The sequence below is a fragment of the Osmerus eperlanus genome, chromosome 23, assembly GCF_963692335.1.
Source record: "Osmerus eperlanus chromosome 23, fOsmEpe2.1, whole genome shotgun sequence".
Lineage (NCBI taxonomy): Eukaryota > Metazoa > Chordata > Actinopteri > Osmeriformes > Osmeridae > Osmerus > Osmerus eperlanus.
In genome coordinates, this window is record NC_085040.1 from 654,837 (window position 1) to 676,098 (window position 21,262).

Genomic DNA, 21,262 nt, shown 5'->3' on the forward strand with positions numbered 1-21,262 from the left:
CAGTTGAGATCAGTAACCAGATAGTAGTCTATCAAGATTTGCCTGCAACGGCATGTTTTTATGGTTCTTTGTTTGATCGCTGTTGTCATGCTGTATCGTTGTGATGTATCCACCAAGGTCAGATATTTGTATATCCTTCCTCCTTCCTGGGGTAATCATTAGCTCCTAAAGTATATGACCAATTGTTTTGGAGAAAGACGGTTTTGTCAGACCTCGAGCGTTTGACGGAATAGGTTTTTTCGGTGTCTTGTTCCTCATTTGTCTGACTGTTGAATAGCTAGTCTCAACAACCATAGCTGTTCACTAACAGACATAAGATCTGTACCCAGAATGTTCTATAAAACAGTTAAAATAATAATTTCATGGTTCAAAGAAATAATTGACATTCTTTTTATTCAGAATAGGTTTGGTATTATTTACACTTTGGGCAATGGCCGTAGCTCATTCAGCATCGTAAACAGGAAATATACGGTAATAAAATAAAGAAACGTCATGATGCCTTCCACCAAAGTAATGTCTTTTGTTCGATCCAATATAAAAACTAGAAATTGGTTCATAGGCAATATACTGTTACTGTAGCTTTACAATAAATTAAGGATATTTAGGATAAATATGTTTATGATTTGGTTGATTTAGACCTTTAACCCTGACACCACAGACATACAGTCCAGAACTTTTAGAAATATTCCTTTGGTGTCATCAATATTGTTAATGCGAATGTAACTCAGAACTGTTGTAATGCAAACAAAAGTGAGGTACTGTGTAGTGCCATTGGGTGCAGCTGAAGTTACACTTCAGATGTTGTTTTGATCTGGGGTCTTTGAATCCTGATCTGTGGGAACACAAGAAGGAAAGTCGGCAGGTAGCCTTTGTCTGCGTGTGTCTGTCTTTGTTTAAAGTGTGTGTGTGTGCGTGCCTGTGTGTGTGCATGTCTGTGTGCGTGTCTGTGTGTGTGAGTGTGTGTGTGCGCGTGCCTGTGTGTGCGTGTCTGTGTGTGCGTGTCTGTGTGTGTGTGCGTCTGTTCATCCTACCGGCTGGTTATTAAAGTTGTAGGGATTGAGTGGAGGCTGAGCAGAGCTGGAGGATTCTGGGTAGCGGGCACCCTGCTGAGAGGTGTCCGAGGTAAGGGACCCGCCAGACTGCTGGTACACGTTCACCTCTTCCTCGAACGTGGTGTTATTAGCCCCTGGTCAAAGGAGAGACAGTAGGTACAAGATCAGGATCTAACTAGATCCTCCAGGTGTGATTTTATACACCGTCATAGCAAAAGTCCACACTGGATATTTCCCAATCTAGTTTATGATATACAGACACCGGCCAAGTTTCGGACCGAGGGACGATGTTGAAGGAATGTGGGAGTTATTAATACCTTCGTAGGGCCCTGCTGGTCGTCGAGGCGGGGGCCACTCAAAGTCATCTTCAAGCCAATCATTCACTATCTGCTCCTTGACGTCCTTGTTTCTGGAGGGGCCGAGGGTAGGAATGAGGAAGAGTCGAAAAGGAGGGGAGGGCAAGGAGAAGGAGGGGGGGGGGGAGGTGAAAGTGTATTCTCGCACCGTAACGCTTTTACTTCATGGTTTGAACAGAAAAAAGATTATGTGACAAAGCACTGTTATTTTGCAGTCCGCCACACCAGGTGACACAGTATGTTATAGTCAGCAGGCTGTCTGTCAGGCCGACTGGCTCACCTCCTCTGTCTCTGCTTGGTGAGCAGCAGGTAGGCAGTCAGGACCCCCACCAGCACCACCAGCACCAAGCCCGTCACACTCATCCCCACGTAGAAGCCAATCTTGTTGATGGGGTGGTTACAATTGGCGCCCATGTACCAAGTGGATCCTGTGTGGAGACAACTGAAACACAACGCCAATGCTACACTGTTAGTGTGTGTCGGTGTTAAGGTGTGTGTCGGTGTGTATGTGGAAGTACACAATAGATCTATGTATATGTGTATAGTTGTAAAGTGAAGCACATACTTGTGTGTGTGTGTGTTGGTGTTAATTAGTGTGTTGGTGTTAACCCTTGTGTTATCTTCGGGTCATTCTGACCCATCAGTTATTGTGACCCACCGTCGTATTGCGACAGATTTACCGCATACAAAGACAAAGTGAAGCATTTTCTTTTAACCGTTGGGCTGTCTCAGACCCCCCACATTGCAAAGGTTAAAAGAAAATTATTTTAATTTGTTTTTGTATTGGGTAAAATTGGGTAAACACAACGATGGTTCGTTATGAACCTTTGGGTCATGTGACCCGAAGGCAGCACGAGGGTTAAGGTGTGTGTGTGTCTGTGTAGTTGTAAAGTGAAGCACATACAGTTAGGTCCATAAATAGTTGGACATTGACACAATTTTCATCATTTTGGCTCTGTATACCACCACAATGGATTTGAAATGAAACAATCAAGATATGCTTTAAGTGCAGACTTTCAGCTTTAATTTCAGGGTATTTACATCCAAATCAGGTGAACGGTGTAGGAATTACAACACATTTTATATGTGGCCCCCCCCTTTTTAAGGGACCAAAAATAATTGGACAAACTAACATAATCATAAATCTAATTGTCACTTTTAATACTTGGTTGCAAATTCTTTGCAGTCAATGACAGCCTGAAGTCTGGAACCCATAGACATCACCAGACGCTGGGTTTCGTCCCTGGTGATGCTCTGCCAGGCCTCTACTGCAACTGTCTTCAGTTCCTGCTTGTTCTTGGGGCATTTTCCCTTCCCCCTTTGTCTTTAGCAAGTGAAATGCATGCTCAATTGGATTTAGGTCAGGTGATTGACTTGGCCATTGCAGAACATTCCACTTCTTTGCCTTAAAAAAACTCTTTGGTTGCTTTCGCAGTATGCTTCGGGTCATTGTCCATCTGCACTGTGAAGCGCCGTCCTATGAGTTCTGAAGCATTTGGCTGAATCTGAGCAGATAATATTGCCAGAAACACTTCAGAATTCATCCTACTGCTTTTGTCAGCAGTCACATCATCGATAAATACAAGGGAACCAGTTCCATTGGCAGCCATACATGCCCACGCCATAACACTACCTCCACCATGCTTCACTGATGAGGTGGTATGCTTTGGATCATGAGCAGTTCCTTCCCTTCTCCATACTCTTCTCTTCCCATCATTCTGGTACAAGTTGATCTTGGTCTCATCTGTCCATAGGATGTTGTTCCAGAACTGTACAGGGTCTTTTAGATGTTTTTTGGCAAACTCTAATCTGGTCTTCCTGTTTTTGAGACTCACCAATGGTTTACATCTTGTGGTGAACCCTCTGTATTTACTCTGGTGAAGTCTTCTCTTAATTTTTGACTTTGACACAGATACGCCTACCTCCTGGAGACTGTTCTTGATCTGGCCAACTGTTGTGAAGGGGTTTTTCTTCACCAGGGAAAGAATTCTTCTGTCATCCACCACAGTTGTTTTCCGTGGTCTTCCGGGTCTTTTGGTGTTGCTGAGCTCACCAGTGCGTTCTTTCTTTTTAAGAATGATGGTGGATGGCACCACCATTTCACTGATGGTGACAGCTCTTTGGACTTCATATTGAGAGTTGACAGCAACAGATTCCAAACACAAATACCATACTTGAAATGAACTCTAGACCTTTTATCTGCTCCTTGTCAATGAAATAACAAACTCCCATGAGGGAATAACATACACCTGGCCATGGAACAGCTGAGCAGCCAATTGTCCAATTACTTTTGGTCCCTTAAAAAGGGGGGGGGGGCACATATAAAATGTATTGTAATTCCTACACCGTTCACCTGATTTGGATGTAAATACCCTGAAATTAAAGCTGAAAGTCTGCACTTAAAGCACATCTTGATTGTTTCATTTCAAATCCATTGTGGTGGTATACAGAGCCAAAATGATGAAAATTGTGTCAATGTCCAAATATTTATGGACCTAACTGTACTTGTGTGTGTTGGTGTTAAGGAGTGTGTGTGTGTAGGTGTTAAGGTGTGTGTGTGTGTGTCTGTGTGTAGTTGTAAAGTGAAGCACATACTTGTGTGCGTGTTGGTGTTAAGGTGTGTGTTGGTGTTAAGGTGTGTGTGTCTGTGTGTAGTTGTGAAGTGAAGCACATACTTGTGTGTGTGTGTTGGTGTTAAGGTGTGTGTGTGTTGGTGTGTGTGTCTGTGTGTAGTTGTGAAGTGAAGCACATACTTGTGTGTGTGTTGGTGTTAAGGTGTGTGTGTCTGTGTGTAGTTGTAAAGTGAAGCACATACTTGTGTGTGTGTGTGTGTTGGTGTTAAGCTGTGTGTGTGTTGGTGTGTGTGTCTGTGTGTAGTTGTAAAGTGAAGCACATACTTGTGTGTGTGTGTTGGTGTTAAGCTGTGTGTGTGTTGGTGTGTGTGTCTGTGTGTAGTTGTAAAGTGAAGCACATACTAGCACTGGGCTCCTTCAGCTGCTGAGACAGAACAGGTGCCATCGTTGTCACATGTGAAGGGATCAGGGTGTCCAGGATTGCACTTATTCACACACTTCAGTATGCCACTCATGTTGACAACAAGGTAGTGTTCTGCATGCTCCGGGTTCGAGACAGAGTCTTTACACACAGCTGTCAGAGAGAGAGAGAGAGAGAGAGAGAGAGAGAGAGAGAGAGAGAGAGAGAGAGAGAGAGAGCCCGAGATAGAAAGAGGGGCAGAGAGTGAACAAGAGAGAGAGAGAGAGGGAGAGAGGGAGGGGCAGAGAGTGAACAAGAGAGAGAGAAAGAGGGGCAGAAAGTGAACAAGAGAGAGAGAGAGAGAGGGAGGGGCAGAGAGTGAACAAGAGAGAGAAAGAGGGGCAGAGAGTGAACAAGAGAGAGAGAGAGAGAGGGAGGGGCAGAGAGTGAACAAGAGAGAGAAAGAGGGGCAGAGAGTGAACAAGAGAGAGAGAAAGAGAGAGAGAGAGAGAGAGAGAGAGAGAGAGAGAGAGAGAGAGAGAGAGAGAGAGAGAAAGAGGGGCAGAGAGTGAACAAGAGAGAGAGAGAGGGAGGGGCAGAGAGTGAACAAGAGAGAGAGAAAGAGGGGCAGAGAGTGAACAAGAGAAGGAGAGAGGGGCAGAGAGTGAACAAGAGAGAGAAAGAGAGAGGGAGGGGCAGAGAGTGAACAAGAGAGAGAAAGAGGGGCAGAGAGTGAACAAGAGAGAGAGGGAGAGAGGGAGGGGCAGAGAGTGAACAAGAGAGAGAGAAAGAGGGGCAGAGAGTGAACAAGAGAGAGAGAGAGAGAGAGAGAGACAGAGAGAGAGAGAGAGAGAGAGAGAGAGAGAGAGAGAGAGAGAGAGGGAGGGGCAGAGAGTGAACAAGAGAGAGGGAGGGGCAGAGAGTGAACAAGAGAGAGAAAAAGGGGCAGAGAGTGAACAAGAGAGAGAGAGAGAGAGAGAGGGAGGGGCAGAGAGTGAACAAGAGAGAGAAAGAGGGGCAGAGAGTGAACAAGAGAGAGAGAGAGAGAGAGAGAGGGGCAGAGAGTGAACAAGAGAGAGAGAGAGAGAAAGAGGGGCAGAGAGTGAACAAGAGAGAGAGAGAGAGAAAGAGGGGCAGAGAGTGAACGAGAGAGAGATCGGGGGCATTTTAAATGTGGTTGGGACAGCTTTGTTTAACCCTTGTGCTGCCTTCAGGTCACATGACCCAAAGGTTCATAACGAACCACCGTTGTGTTTACCCAATTTTACCCAATACAAAAACAAATAAAAATAATTTTCTTTTAACCATTGCAATGTGGGGGGTCTGAGACAGCCCAACAGTTAAAAGAAAATGCTTCACTTTGTTTTTGTAGGAGGTAAATTTGTCGCAATACGACGGTGGGTCACAATGACTGATGGGTCAGAATGACCCGAAGATAACACAAGGGTTAAACACTGAGGATGCGGCCGTTTACATCTTTTTTTGTGATCAAACGTCGGGACAGATTTCCTATTTTCAAAACGTGTGAGGAAACCTTTGTCCCTGGCTGTTAGAATGAAAACACACTGACTGTTTCTCTCTCACACACACACACACACACACACACCCTGATTCTTCTATCAATCTTGAACATGTCGTCGCCGTATAGTTATTCTTACTTACCTGTTAGATCCAAATCTTCTTTTTCTGGTGGTTCTGTACTGGTTATGTTGAACCCAGGACAACCTACAGTGACTATTAAGAGTAGGAGATTAGGTTGGTAAAAAACACATAAATTCTATCTGAAACTGCTGTTTTAAAATGGCCTTAAATCTTATATATATGAGACTGTGATCCCAATAATTACCAGTCATAAAAATAAAAAAGTCCCATGGTAAAAAGACATTTGTTTACCTGGCGTGACATCAGAACAGGTTTTGACATCTTTTACTGCAGTCTGAACTTGCTCAAATAAACTGTCGAATTCAGTCTCTGCCTGTGCGGAATTGTTAACCTCCAAAACAACGTTGTGTTCGACTCTTACCCTGGATGTGAGGAAAATGTAAAGTATTGTAAAGTAATAGTTTAAACCATTGACCTTTTCAATACCGTTTCAAGGAAAATGTCTTAGTGTAACGGTATTACCCTTATTTTGAAATGCACATTTTGTTTGTGGTAGTTCTATCACTATAATCTTAGTTCATACATTACCCGTTGTTTTCCGTCCTGACATAGTTTAAGGCCCCATCTTGAATCTGGTAAGGTAGGGAATAACAGCCAACGTCATTGAAATATTTTAACATCAATATAATTGTTTGCATTAAGATTTAAATGTGTGCACAACCCTTACGAATGGCTTGACACGGATAAAGTTACCATGGTTACCTTGTCCGACAGGCCGTCTTGTGTCGCAGATCTTCTGCGTCTGGTTGCCGGACGGCTGTTTGTTCAGGGAAGAAGACAGTGACATCATGTTTTTTTATTTTAAAAGGCATTGAATATTTATATTTAAATATATTACAAATTTAAACACAACCGAATTTGTTGGTTTTGAATTAACCTCTTTAAAATTGAAATATGAATTCATTTCAATGTAAAAAAAAAAAAAAAAAAAAATCTGGTTCGGAAATTCAGCTTGTTCAAATTCGAATAGTAAAATTAAGCCCCCCCCCTCCCAGAAAAAAACATCAAGCTTCAGAAATTCAAATAGAACAAGATTCAGGCTGCTCAAATTCGAATGGTGAAATTCTGATCCGAAAGATTCTAGCCAAAAGAAATCTGAGAAGGGCTTGCTTGTCTGAGACCGGACCTCTCTCCTTTGACCCCATGCTGTGATTGGATCACTGATCTCTCTCCTCAAACCCAAGGCTGTGATTGGATGACTGACTCAGACCCCAGGCTGTGATTGGATGACTGATCTCTCTCCTCAGACACAAGTCTGTGATTGGATGACTGACTCAGACCCCAGGCTGTGATTGGATGACTGACTCAGACCCCAGGCTGTGATTGGATGACTGATCTCTCTCCTCAGACCCAAGGCTATGATTGGATGACTGACTCAGACCCCAGGCTGTGATTGGATGACTGATCTGCATGTGTTCATGTATGACTGCCTGCAGCCACACCTGAATGAAAGTGGTCTGAGGAGAGAGGTCTGCAGTTGGACCCTTCTCGGATAAATGAGATGGCTCGATTACATTCAGGCTCGATTGCCTTACCTATCCTTGGTATCCCGGATGTTGCAATCTGAATTTTTTTGAGTCAAATTTATTTGTTTAGAGTTTTTGGGATCTGAATTTCACCATTCAAATTTGAGTTACCTGAATTTCCGAACCTTACATTTTTAGATTTTAATTTGTTATTACATTGAAATAAATGAATAGTTCAATTTTAAAGAGGTGAATTCAAAACCAGCAAATTCGTTGGTGTTTAAATGTCAAAATAAAGTATTCAATGCCTTTTCAAATTCAAAACATGTCACATATTTTTTGAATAGCGTTGATCGTGATGTCATTTTATCGCAACATTCGATATGACAACGCAGCGACGATTTCCAAGCTTTACATCTCTGCTGATGATTGTTAAACTTGTGTAATTAGACGAAGCATACTTTCAAGTTTTACCTTTTACATTTACATTTTACATTTAGTCATTTAGCAGACGCTCTTATCCAGAGCGACTTACAGTAAGTACAGTGACATTCCCCCAAGGCAAGTAGGGTGAAGTGCCTTGCCCAAGGACACAACGTCATTTGTCTCTGCCGGGAATCGAACTGGCAACCTTCAGATTACTAGCCCGACTCCCTCACCGCTCAGCCACCTGACTACCTTTTACCATTTATGATGTTGTAGTACGTTTCCTTGTGAATAGGGGACGTTACCTTAAATTGATGACATTCACTGATTTGAAGTTTTGAATCCTCGTAATGTAATATATCTGCATCTGAAACAGCAACACATGGAGGGTTGAACACTCATGAATACATAGCCTACTGTAAATTGTATTTCCTTTTAATGGTAAACTTTTTAAGTGGTTACTTACATCTGTAGTGAAATGTTCAACAAAGTTCTTGTATTCTGTAGATTCCTTATTTTCGAACTCTGGTATGAAAGTCTCAGCTACTTCTATTTTGACTAACGCTGACCTCTCAATTTGTTCTTAAAACAAAACCAAAAGAGTTATTAAAATCGTTGAAAAGTACAGTACAGTGAAAAAACATTTTTCAATGAATCACTTTGTCCTTATTGAGATAATTTATGAAATTATACAAATATTTTGACTATGTAATAAGTGTTTATCAGACAAAATGGCCAACGTACTTGGTAAAACGATGTCAACAATATCTTTGCATGTTCTGCCTTTATAACTGTCGGGGCAGATGCAACTTTCTCCATTAGGGTTTGGAGTTCCACCGTTTTCACACCTTATAGGGACTTTTGTTGTTGTAGCCGGGCTGGTGCTTGTAGGTGAATGTGTTGTAACAATATTAGGAGTCGTTGGTTTAGCTGTAGTTACAACAGGACTGGTGGGTTCAGAAGTTGTTACAACAGGACTGGTGGGTTTATCCGTAGTTACAACAGGACTGGTGGGTTTATCCGTAGTTACATCAGGACTGGTGGGTTTAACCGTTGCATCAGGGCTGGTCTGCTCCGCTGTGGTTCCGGCAGTAGCTGTCGATGCTGTGTCAGGGCTGGTCTGCTCCGCTGTGGTTCCGGCAGTAGCTGTCGCTGCTGTGTCAGGGCTGGTCTGCTCCGCTGTGGTTCCGGCAGTAGCTGTCGCTGCTGTGTCAGGGCTGGTCTGCTCCGCTGTGGTTCCAGCAGTAGCTGTCACTGCTGTAGTAGCTGTCGTGTCAGGGCTGGTCTGCTCCGCTGTGGTTCCGGCAGTAGCTGTCGCTGCTGTGTCAGGGCTGGTCTGCTCTGCTGTGGTTCCGGCAGTAGCTGTCACTGCTGTGTCAGGGCTGGTCTGCTCCGATGTGGTTCCGGCAGTAGCTGTCCCTGCTGTGTCAGGGCTGGTCTGCTCCACTGTGGTTCCGGCAGTAGCTGTCGCTGCTGTGTCCCCTGTGGTTCCTGCAGTAGCTGTCGCTGCTGTGTCAGGGCTGGTCTGCTCCGCTGTGGTTCCGGCAGTAGCTGTCGCTGCTGTGTCAGGGCTGGTCTGCTCCGCTGTGGTTCCAGCAGTAGCTGTCGCTGCTGTGTCAGGGCTGGTCTGCTCCGCTGTGGTTCCGGCAGTAGCTGTCACTGCTGTAGTAGCTGTCGCTGCTGTGTCAGGGCTGGTCTGCTCCGCTGTGGTTCCGGCAGTAGCTGTCACTGCTGTAGTAGCTGTCGCTGCTGTGTCAGGGCTGGTCTGCTCCGCTGTGGTTCCGGCAGTAGCTGTCGCTGCTGTGTCTGCTGTGGTTCCGGCAGTAGCTGTCGCTGCTGTGTCCGGGCTGGTCTGCTCTGCTGTGGTTCCGGCAGTAGCTGTCGCAGCTGTGTCAGGGCTGGTCTGCTCTGCTGTGGTTCCGGCAGTAGCTGTCGCTGCTGTGTCAGGGCTGGTCTGCTCTGCTGTGGTTCCGGCAGTAGCTGTCGCTGCTGTGTCAGGGCTGGTCTGCTCCGCTGTGGTTCCTGCAGTAGCTGTCGCTGCTGTGTCAGGGCTGGTCTGCTCTGCTGTGGTTCCGGCAGTAGCTGTCGCTGCTGTGTCAGGGCTGGTCTGCTCTGCTGTGGTTCCGGCAGTAGCTGTCGCTGCTGTGTCTGCCGTGGTTCCGGCAGTAGCTGTCGCTGCTGTGTCAGGGCTGGTCTGCTCCGCTGTGGTTCCGGCAGTAGCTGTCGCTGCTGTGTCAGGGCTGGTCTGCTCTGCTGTGGTTCCGGCAGTAGCTGTCACTGCTGTGTCAGGGCTGGTCTGCTCCGCTGTGGTTCCGGCAGTAGCTGTCGCTGCTGTGTCAGGGCTGGTTTGCTCCGCTGTGGTTCCGGCAGTAGCTGTCGCTGCTGTGTCAGGGCTGGTCTGCTCCGCTGTGGTTCCGGCAGTAGCTGTCCCTGCTGTGTCAGGGCTGGTCTGCTCCACTGTGGTTCCGGCAGTAGCTGTCGCTGCTGTGTCCCCTGTGGTTCCTGCAGTAGCTGTCGCTGCTGTGTCATGGCTGGTCTGCTCCGCTGTGGTTCCGGCAGTAGTTGTCGCTGCTGTGTCAGGGCTGGTCTGCTCCGCTGTGGTTCCAGCAGTAGCTGTCGCTGCTGTGTCAGGGCTGGTCTGCTCCGCTGTGGTTCCGGCAGTAGCTGTCACTGCTGTAGTAGCTGTCGCTGCTGTGTCAGGGCTGGTCTGCTCCGCTGTGGTTCCGGCAGTAGCTGTCACTGCTGTAGTAGCTGTCGCTGCTGTGTCAGGGCTGGTCTGCTCCGCTGTGGTTCCGGCAGTAGCTGTCGCTGCTGTGTCAGGGCTGGTCTGCTCCGCTGTGGTTCCGGCAGTAGCTGTCGCTGCTGTGTCTGCTGTGGTTCCGGCAGTAGCTGTCGCTGCTGTGTCAGGGCTGGTCTGCTCTGCTGTGGTTCCGGCAGTAGCTGTCGCTGCTGTGTCAGGGCTGGTCTGCTCTGCTGTGGTTCCGGCAGTAGCTGTCGCTGCTGTGTCAGGGCTGGTCTGCTCCGCTGTGGTTCCGGCAGTAGCTGTCGCTGCTGTGTCAGGGCTGGTCTGCTCTGCTGTGGTTCCGGCAGTAGCTGTCACTGCTGTGTCAGGGCTGGTCTGCTCCGCTGTGGTTCCGGCAGTAGCTGTCGCTGCTGTGTCAGGGCTGGTTTGCTCCGCTGTGGTTCCGGCAGTAGCTGTCGCTGCTGTGTCAGGGCTGGTCTGCTCCGCTGTGGTTCCGGCAGTAGCTGTCCCTGCTGTGTCAGGGCTGGTCTGCTCCACTGTGGTTCCGGCAGTAGCTGTCGCTGCTGTGTCCCCTGTGGTTCCTGCAGTAGCTGTCGCTGCTGTGTCATGGCTGGTCTGCTCCGCTGTGGTTCCGGCAGTAGCTGTCGCTGCTGTGTCAGGGCTGGTCTGCTCCGCTGTGGTTCCAGCAGTAGCTGTCGCTGCTGTGTCAGGGCTGGTCTGCTCCGCTGTGGTTCCGGCAGTAGCTGTCACTGCTGTAGTAGCTGTCGCTGCTGTGTCAGGGCTGGTCTGCTCCGCTGTGGTTCCGGCAGTAGCTGTCACTGCTGTAGTAGCTGTCGCTGCTGTGTCAGGGCTGGTCTGCTCCGCTGTGGTTCCGGCAGTAGCTGTCGCTGCTGTGTCAGGGCTGGTCTGCTCCGCTGTGGTTCCGGCAGTAGCTGTCGCTGCTGTGTCTGCTGTGGTTCCGGCAGTAGCTGTCGCTGCTGTGTCAGGGCTGGTCTGCTCTGCTGTGGTTCCGGCAGTAGCTGTCGCTGCTGTGTCAGGGCTGGTCTGCTCTGCTGTGGTTCCGGCAGTAGCTGTCGCTGCTGTGTCAGGGCTGGTCTGCTCCGCTGTGGTTCCTGCAGTAGCTGTCGCTGCTGTGTCAGGGCTGGTCTGCTCTGCTGTGGTTCCGGCAGTAGCTGTCGCTGCTGTGTCAGGGCTGGTCTGCTCCGCTGTGGTTCCGGCAGTAGCTGTCGCTGCTGTGTCAGGGCTGGTCTGCTCCGCTGTGGTTCCGGCAGTAGCTGTCACTGCTGTAGTAGCTGTCGCTGTTGTGTCAGGGCTGGTCTGCTCCGCTGTGGTTCCGGCAGTAGCTGTCGCTGCTGTGTCAGGGCTGGTCTGCTCTGCTGTGGTTCCGGCAGTAGCTGTCACTGCTGTGTCAGGGCTGGTCTGCTCCGCTGTGGTTCCGGCAGTAGCTGTCCCTGCTGTGTCAGGGCTGGTCTGCTCCACTGTGGTTCCGGCAGTAGCTGTCGCTGCTGTGTCCCCTGTGGTTCCTGCAGTAGCTGTCGCTGCTGTGTCAGGGCTGGTCTGCTCCGCTGTGGTTCCGGCAGTAGCTGTCGCTGCTGTGTCAGGGCTGGTCTGCTCCGCTGTGGTTCCAGCAGTAGCTGTCGCTGCTGTGTCAGGGCTGGTCTGCTCCGCTGTGGTTCCGGCAGTAGCTGTCACTGCTGTAGTAGCTGTCGCTGCTGTGTCAGGGCTGGTCTGCTCCGCTGTGGTTCCGGCAGTAGCTGTCACTGCTGTAGTAGCTGTCGCTGCTGTGTCAGGGCTGGTCTGCTCCGCTGTGGTTCCGGCAGTAGCTGTCGCTGCTGTGTCTGCTGTGGTTCCGGCAGTAGCTGTCGCTGCTGTGTCCGGGCTGGTCTGCTCTGCTGTGGTTCCGGCAGTAGCTGTCGCTGCTGTGTCAGGGCTGGTCTGCTCTGCTGTGGTTCCGGCAGTAGCTGTCGCTGCTGTGTCAGGGCTGGTCTGCTCTGCTGTGGTTCCGGCAGTAGCTGTCGCTGCTGTGTCAGGGCTGGTCTGCTCCGCTGTGGTTCCTGCAGTAGCTGTCGCTGCTGTGTCAGGGCTGGTCTGCTCTGCTGTGGTTCCGGCAGTAGCTGTCGCTGCTGTGTCAGGGCTGGTCTGCTCTGCTGTGGTTCCGGCAGTAGCTGTCGCTGCTGTGTCTGCCGTGGTTCCGGCAGTAGCTGTCGCTGCTGTGTCAGGGCTGGTCTGCTCCGCTGTGGTTCCGGCAGTAGCTGTCGCTGCTGTGTCAGGGCTGGTCTGCTCTGCTGTGGTTCCGGCAGTAGCTGTCACTGCTGTGTCAGGGCTGGTCTGCTCCGCTGTGGTTCCGGCAGTAGCTGTCGCTGCTGTGTCAGGGCTGGTTTGCTCCGCTGTGGTTCCGGCAGTAGCTGTCGCTGCTGTGTCAGGGCTGGTCTGCTCCGCTGTGGTTCCGGCAGTAGCTGTCCCTGCTGTGTCAGGGCTGGTCTGCTCCACTGTGGTTCCGGCAGTAGCTGTCGCTGCTGTGTCCCCTGTGGTTCCTGCAGTAGCTGTCGCTGCTGTGTCATGGCTGGTCTGCTCCGCTGTGGTTCCGGCAGTAGCTGTCGCTGCTGTGTCAGGGCTGGTCTGCTCCGCTGTGGTTCCAGCAGTAGCTGTCGCTGCTGTGTCAGGGCTGGTCTGCTCCGCTGTGGTTCCGGCAGTAGCTGTCACTGCTGTAGTAGCTGTCGCTGCTGTGTCAGGGCTGGTCTGCTCCGCTGTGGTTCCGGCAGTAGCTGTCACTGCTGTAGTAGCTGTCGCTGCTGTGTCAGGGCTGGTCTGCTCCGCTGTGGTTCCGGCAGTAGCTGTCGCTGCTGTGTCAGGGCTGGTCTGCTCTGCTGTGGTTCCGGCAGTAGCTGTCACTGCTGTGTCAGGGCTGGTCTGCTCTGCTGTGGTTCCGGCAGTAGCTGTCACTGCTGTGTCAGGGCTGGTCTGCTCCGCTGTGGTTCCGGCAGTAGCTGTCCCTGCTGTGTCAGGGCTGGTCTGCTCCACTGTGGTTCCGGCAGTAGCTGTCGCTGCTGTGTCCCCTGTGGTTCCTGCAGTAGCTGTCGCTGCTGTGTCAGGGCTGGTCTGCTCCGCTGTGGTTCCGGCAGTAGCTGTCGCTGCTGTGTCAGGGCTGGTCTGCTCCGCTGTGGTTCCAGCAGTAGCTGTCGCTGCTGTGTCAGGGCTGGTCTGCTCCGCTGTGGTTCCGGCAGTAGCTGTCACTGCTGTAGTAGCTGTCGCTGCTGTGTCAGGGCTGGTCTGCTCCGCTGTGGTTCCGGCAGTAGCTGTCACTGCTGTAGTAGCTGTCGCTGCTGTGTCAGGGCTGGTCTGCTCCGCTGTGGTTCCGGCAGTAGCTGTCGCTGCTGTGTCTGCTGTGGTTCCGGCAGTAGCTGTCGCTGCTGTGTCCGGGCTGGTCTGCTCTGCTGTGGTTCCGGCAGTAGCTGTCGCTGCTGTGTCAGGGCTGGTCTGCTCTGCTGTGGTTCCGGCAGTAGCTGTCGCTGCTGTGTCAGGGCTGGTCTGCTCTGCTGTGGTTCCGGCAGTAGCTGTCGCTGCTGTGTCAGGGCTGGTCTGCTCCGCTGTGGTTCCTGCAGTAGCTGTCGCTGCTGTGTCAGGGCTGGTCTGCTCTGCTGTGGTTCCGGCAGTAGCTGTCGCTGCTGTGTCAGGGCTGGTCTGCTCTGCTGTGGTTCCGGCAGTAGCTGTCGCTGCTGTGTCTGCCGTGGTTCCGGCAGTAGCTGTCGCTGCTGTGTCAGGGCTGGTCTGCTCCGCTGTGGTTCCGGCAGTAGCTGTCGCTGCTGTGTCAGGGCTGGTCTGCTCTGCTGTGGTTCCGGCAGTAGCTGTCACTGCTGTGTCAGGGCTGGTCTGCTCCGCTGTGGTTCCGGCAGTAGCTGTCGCTGCTGTGTCAGGGCTGGTTTGCTCCGCTGTGGTTCCGGCAGTAGCTGTCGCTGCTGTGTCAGGGCTGGTCTGCTCCGCTGTGGTTCCGGCAGTAGCTGTCCCTGCTGTGTCAGGGCTGGTCTGCTCCACTGTGGTTCCGGCAGTAGCTGTCGCTGCTGTGTCCCCTGTGGTTCCTGCAGTAGCTGTCGCTGCTGTGTCATGGCTGGTCTGCTCCGCTGTGGTTCCGGCAGTAGCTGTCGCTGCTGTGTCAGGGCTGGTCTGCTCCGCTGTGGTTCCAGCAGTAGCTGTCGCTGCTGTGTCAGGGCTGGTCTGCTCCGCTGTGGTTCCGGCAGTAGCTGTCACTGCTGTAGTAGCTGTCGCTGCTGTGTCAGGGCTGGTCTGCTCCGCTGTGGTTCCGGCAGTAGCTGTCACTGCTGTAGTAGCTGTCGCTGCTGTGTCAGGGCTGGTCTGCTCCGCTGTGGTTCCGGCAGTAGCTGTCGCTGCTGTGTCAGGGCTGGTCTGCTCTGCTGTGGTTCCGGCAGTAGCTGTCACTGCTGTGTCAGGGCTGGTCTGCTCCGCTGTGGTTCCGGCAGTAGCTGTCGCTGCTGTGTCAGGGCTGGTTTGCTCCGCTGTGGTTCCGGCAGTAGCTGTCGCTGCTGTGTCAGGGCTGGTCTGCTCCGCTGTGGTTCCGGCAGTAGCTGTCCCTGCTGTGTCAGGGCTGGTCTGCTCCACTGTGGTTCCGGCAGTAGCTGTCGCTGCTGTGTCCCCTGTGGTTCCTGCAGTAGCTGTCGCTGCTGTGTCATGGCTGGTCTGCTCCGCTGTGGTTCCGGCAGTAGCTGTCGCTGCTGTGTCAGGGCTGGTCTGCTCCGCTGTGGTTCCAGCAGTAGCTGTCGCTGCTGTGTCAGGGCTGGTCTGCTCCGCTGTGGTTCCGGCAGTAGCTGTCACTGCTGTAGTAGCTGTCGCTGCTGTGTCAGGGCTGGTCTGCTCCGCTGTGGTTCCGGCAGTAGCTGTCACTGCTGTAGTAGCTGTCGCTGCTGTGTCAGGGCTGGTCTGCTCCGCTGTGGTTCCGGCAGTAGCTGTCGCTGCTGTGTCAGGGCTGGTCTGCTCTGCTGTGGTTCCGGCAGTAGCTGTCGCTGCTGTGTCAGGGCTGGTCTGCTCTGCTGTGGTTCCGGCAGTAGCTGTCGCTGCTGTGTCAGGGCTGGTCTGCTCCGCTGTGGTTCCTGCAGTAGCTGTCGCTGCTGTGTCAGGGCTGGTCTGCTCTGCTGTGGTTCCGGCAGTAGCTGTCGCTGCTGTGTCAGGGCTGGTCTGCTCTGCTGTGGTTCCGGCAGTAGCTGTCGCTGCTGTGTCTGCCGTGGTTCCGGCAGTAGCTGTCGCTGCTGTGTCAGGGCTGGTCTGCTCCGCTGTGGTTCCGGCAGTAGCTGTCGCTGCTGTGTCAGGGCTGGTTTGCTCCGCTGTGGTTCCATCAGCTGTTGTTTCATCAGGGCTGGTGGGTGGTTCTGCTGTGGTTCCGACAGCTGTAGTTACATCAGGTGTAGTTAGGTCAGCTGTAGTTACATCAGGAGTGGTTAGGTCAGCTGTAGTTACATCAGGTGTAGTTGAGTCAGCTGTAGTTATATCAGGTGTAGTTAGGTCAGCTGTAGTTATATCAGGAGTGGTTAGGTCAGCTGTAGTTACATCAGGTGTAGTTAGGTCAGCTGTAGTTACATCAGGTGTAGTAAGGTCAGCTGTAGTTACATCAGGTGTAGTTAGGTCAGCTGTAGTTACATCAGGTGTACTAAGGTCAGCTGTAGTTACATCAGGAGTGGTTAGGTCAGCTGTAGTTATATCAGGTGTAGTGAGGTCAGCTGTAGTTTCATCAGGAGTAGTTAGGTCAGCTGTAGTTACATCAGGTGTACTTAGGTCAGCTGTAGTTACATCAGGTGTAGTTACATCAGGTGTAGTTGAGTCAGCTGTAGTTATATCAGGTGTACTTAGGTCAGCTGTAGTTACATCAGGTGTAGTTAGGTCAGCTGTAGTTACATCAGCAGTGGTTAGGTCAGCTGTAGTTACAACAGGAGTGGTTAGGTCAGCTGTAGTTACATGAGGAGTGGTTAGGTCAGCTGTAGTTACATCAGGTGTAGTTGAGTCAGCTGTAGTTACATCAGGAGTGGTTAGGTCAGCTGTAGTTACATCAGGAGTAGTTAGGTCAGCTGTAGTTACATCAGGAGTGGTTAGGTCAGCTGTAGTTACATCAGGAGTGGTTAGGTCAGCTGTAGTTACATCAGGAGTGGTTAGGTCAGCTGTAGTTACATCAGGTGTACTTAGGTCAGCTGTAGTTACATCAGGAGTGGTTAGGTCAGCTGTAGTTACATCAAGAGTGGTTAGGTCAGCTGTAGTTACATCAGGTGTAGTTGAGTCAGCTGTAGTTATATCAGGTGTACTTAGGTCAGCTGTAGTTACATCAGGTGTAGTTGAGTCAGCTGTAGTTACATCAGGTGTAGTTGAGTCAGCTGTAGTTATATCAGGTGTACTTAGGTCAGCTGTAGTTACATCAGGTGTAGTTAGGTCAGCTGTAGTTACATCAGGAGTGGTTAGGTCAGCTGTAGTTACATCAGGTGTAGTTAGGTCAGCTGTAGTTACATCAGAAGTGGTTAGGTCATCTGTAGTTATATCAGGTGTAGTGAGGTCAGCTGTAGTTACATCAGGTGTAGTTAGGTTAGCTGTAGTTACATCAGAAGTGGTTAGGTCATCTATAGTTATATCAGGTGTAGTGAGGTCAGCTGTAGTTACATCAGGTGTAGTGAGGTCAGCTGTAGTTATATCAGGTGTAGTTGAGTCAGCTGTAGTTATATCAGGAGTGGTTAGGTCAGCTGTAGTTACATCAGGTGTAGTTAGGTCAGCTGTAGTTACATCAGGTGTAGTGAGGTCAGCTGTAGTTACATCAGGTGTAGTGAGGTCAGCTGTAGTTACATCAGGAGTAGTTAGGTCAGCTGTAGTTACATCAGGTGTAGTTAGGTCAGCTGTAGTTACAACAGGAGTGGTTAGGTCAGCTGTAGTTACATCAGGTGTAGTGAGGTCAGCTGTAGTTACATCAGGTGTAGTAAGGTCAGCTGTAGTTACATCAGGAGTGGTTAGGTCAGCTGTAGTTACATCAGGAGTGGTTAGGTCAGCTGTAGTTACATCAGGTGTACTTATGTCAGCTGTAGTTACATCAGGTGTACTTATGTCAGCTGTAGTTACATCAGGAGTGGTTAGGTCAGCTGTAGTTACATCAGGAGTGGTTAGGTCAGCTGTAGTTACATCAGGTGTAGTTGAGTCAGCTGTAGTTATATCAGGTGTACTTAGGTCAGCTGTAGTTACATCAGGTGTAGTTGAGTCAGCTGTAGTTACATCAGGTGTAGTTGAGTCAGCTGTAGTTATATCAGGTGTACTTAGGTCAGCTGTAGTTACATCAGGTGTAGTTAGGTCAGCTGTAGTTACATCAGGAGTGGTTAGGTCAGCTGTAGTTACATCAGGAGTGGTTAGGTCAACTGTAGTTACATCAGGAGTGGTTAGGTCAGCTGTAGTTACATCAGGTGTAGTTAGGTCAGCTGTAGTTACATCAGAAGTGGTTAGGTCATCTGTAGTTATATCAGGTGTAGTGAGGTCAGCTGTAGTTACATCCGGTGTAGTTAGGTCAGCTGTAGTTACATCAGGTGTAGTGAGGTCAGCTGTAGTTACATCAGGTGTACTTAGGTCAGCTGTAGTTACATCAGGTGTAGTTAGGTCAGCTGTAGTTACATCAGGAGTGGTTAGGTCAGCTGTAGTTATATCAGGAGTGGTTAGGTCAGCTGTAGTTACATCAGGTGTAGTTAGGTCAGCTGTAGTTACATCAGGTGTAGTAAGGTCAGCTGTAGTTACATCAGGTGTAGTTAGGTCAGCTGTAGTTACATCAGGTGTACTAAGGTCAGCTGTAGTTACATCAGGAGTGGTTAGGTCAGCTGTAGTTATATCAGGTGTAGTGAGGTCAGCTGTAGTTTCATCAGGAGTAGTTAGGTCAGCTGTAGTTACATCAGGTGTACTTAGGTCAGCTGTAGTTACATCAGGTGTAGTTACATCAGGTGTAGTTGAGTCAGCTGTAGTTATATCAGGTGTACTTAGGTCAGCTGTAGTTACATCAGGTGTAGTTAGGTCAGCTGTAGTTACATCAGCAGTGGTTAGGTCAGCTGTAGTTACAACAGGAGTGGTTAGGTCAGCTGTAGTTACATGAGGAGTGGTTAGGTCAGCTGTAGTTACATCAGGTGTAGTTGAGTCAGCTGTAGTTACATCAGGAGTGGTTAGGTCAGCTGTAGTTACATCAGGAGTAGTTAGGTCAGCTGTAGTTACATCAGGAGTGGTTAGGTCAGCTGTAGTTACATCAGGAGTGGTTAGGTCAGCTGTAGTTACATCAGGAGTGGTTAGGTCAGCTGTAGTTACATCAGGTGTACTTAGGTCAGCTGTAGTTACATCAGGAGTGGTTAGGTCAGCTGTAGTTACATCAAGAGTGGTTAGGTCAGCTGTAGTTACATCAGGTGTAGTTGAGTCAGCTGTAGTTATATCAGGTGTACTTAGGTCAGCTGTAGTTACATCAGGTGTAGTTGAGTCAGCTGTAGTTACATCAGGTGTAGTTGAGTCAGCTGTAGTTATATCAGGTGTACTTAGGTCAGCTGTAGTTACATCAGGTGTAGTTAGGTCAGCTGTAGTTACATCAGGAGTGGTTAGGTCAGCTGTAGTTACATCAGGTGTAGTTAGGTCAGCTGTAGTTACATCAGAAGTGGTTAGGTCATCTGTAGTTATATCAGGTGTAGTGAGGTCAGCTGTAGTTACATCAGGTGTAGTTAGGTTAGCTGTAGTTACATCAGAAGTGGTTAGGTCATCTATAGTTATATCAGGTGTAGTGAGGTCAGCTGTAGTTACATCAGGTGTAGTGAGGTCAGCTGTAGTTATATCAGGTGTAGTTGAGTCAGCTGTAGTTATATCAGGAGTGGTTAGGTCAGCTGTAGTTACATCAGGTGTAGTTAGGTCAGCTGTAGTTACATCAGGTGTAGTGAGGTCAGCTGTAGTTACATCAGGTGTAGTGAGGTCAGCTGTAGTTACATCAGGAGTAGTTAGGTCAGCTGTAGTTACATCAGGTGTAGTTAGGTCAGCTGTAGTTACAACAGGAGTGGTTAGGTCAGCTGTAGTTACATCAGGTGTAGTGAGGTCAGCTGTAGTTACATCAGGTGTAGTAAGGTCAGCTGTAGTTACATCAGGAGTGGTTAGGTCAGCTGTAGTTACATCAGGAGTGGTTAGGTCAGCTGTAGTTACATCAGGTGTACTTATGTCAGCTGTAGTTACATCAGGTGTACTTATGTCAGCTGTAGTTACATCAGGAGTGGTTAGGTCAGCTGTAGTTACATCAGGAGTGGTTAGGTCAGCTGTAGTTACATCAGGTGTAGTTGAGTCAGCTGTAGTTATATCAGGTGTACTTAGGTCAGCTGTAGTTACATCAGGTGTAGTTGAGTCAGCTGTAGTTACATCAGGTGTAGTTGAGTCAGCTGTAGTTATATCAGGTGTACTTAGGTCAGCTGTAGTTACATCAGGTGTAGTTAGGTCAGCTGTAGTTACATCAGGAGTGGTTAGGTCAGCTGTAGTTACATCAGGAGTGGTTAGGTCAACTGTAGTTACATCAGGAGTGGTTAGGTCAGCTGTAGTTACATCAGGTGTAGTTAGGTCAGCTGTAGTTACATCAGAAGTGGTTAGGTCATCTGTAGTTATATCAGGTGTAGTGAGGTCAGCTGTAGTTACATCCGGTGTAGTTAGGTCAGCTGTAGTTACATCAGGTGTAGTGAGGTCAGCTGTAGTTACATCAGGTGTACTTAGGTCAGCTGTAGTTACATCAGGTGTAGTTAGGTCAGCTGTAGTTACATCAGGAGTGGTTAGGTCAGCTGTAGTTACATCAGGTGTAGTTAGGTCAGCTGTAGTTACATCAGGTGTAGTGAGGTCAGCTGTAGTTACATCAGAAGTAGTTAGGTCAGCTGTAGTTACATCAGGTGTAGTTAGGTCAGCTGTAGTTACATCAGGTGTAGTGAGGTCAGCTGTAGTTACATCAGGTGTAGTGAGTTCAGCTGTAGTTACATCAGGAGTAGTTATGTCAGCTGTAGTTACATCAGGTGTACTTAGGTCAGCTGTAGTTACATCAGGACTGGTTAGGTCAGCTGTAGTTACATCAGGTGTAGTTGAGTCAGCTGTAGTTACATCAGGACTGGTTAGGTCAGCTGTAGTTACATCAGGTGTAGTTGAGTCAGCTGTAGTTATATCAGGTGTACTTAGGTCAGCTGTAGTTACATCAGGTGTAGTTGAGTCAGCTGTAGTTATATCAGGAGTGGTTAGGTCAGCTGTAGTTACATCAGGTGTAGTTAGGTCAGCTGTAGTTACATCAGGTGTAGTGAGGTCAGCTGTAGTTACATCAGGTGTAGTGAGGTCAGCTGTAGTTACATCAGGAGTAGTTAGGTCAGCTGTAGTTACATCAGGTGTAGTTAGGTCAGCTGTAGTTACAACAGGAGTGGTTAGGTCAGCTGTAGTTACATCAGGTGTAGTGAGGTCAGCTGTAGTTACATCAGGTGTAGTAAGGTCAGCTGTAGTTACATCAGGAGTGGTTAGGTCAGCTGTAGTTACATCAGGAGTGGTTAGGTCAGCTGTAGTTACATCAGGTGTACTTATGTC

General features: G+C 49.6%; 1 protein-coding gene across 1 annotated transcript; it reads right to left on the minus strand.

Annotated features, from left to right (window-relative positions):
* Positions 1 to 394: 394 nt before the first annotated feature.
* LOC134009884 (mucin-17-like) lies at positions 395 to 6,796 on the minus strand. The gene is made up of 9 exons (XM_062449633.1): positions 6,746 to 6,796; positions 6,572 to 6,615; positions 6,275 to 6,405; positions 6,044 to 6,115; positions 4,384 to 4,555; positions 1,689 to 1,850; positions 1,370 to 1,461; positions 1,032 to 1,186; positions 395 to 832 (listed from the first exon to the last, which is right to left on the minus strand). Exons 5-9 carry the CDS (start codon positions 4,494 to 4,496, stop codon positions 788 to 790), a joined length of 567 nt encoding a protein of 188 aa, XP_062305617.1. The 5' UTR covers positions 4,497 to 4,555; positions 6,044 to 6,115; positions 6,275 to 6,405; positions 6,572 to 6,615; positions 6,746 to 6,796; the 3' UTR covers positions 395 to 787.
* Positions 6,797 to 21,262: the final 14,466 nt, after the last annotated feature.

Coding starts and splice junctions, on each gene's coding strand:
- LOC134009884 (XM_062449633.1), bottom strand. CDS start 4,496: ATGAGTGGCATACTGAAGTGTGTGAATAAGTGCAATCCTGGACACCCT. Junction 1,462..1,688: donor ACCAAGCAGAGACAGAGGAG/GTGAGCCAGTCG, acceptor CGGCCCCTCCAG/AAACAAGGACGTCAAGGAGC. Junction 833..1,031: donor ACAACTTTAATAACCAGCCG/GTAGGATGAACA, acceptor GTGTTCCCACAG/ATCAGGATTCAAAGACCCCA.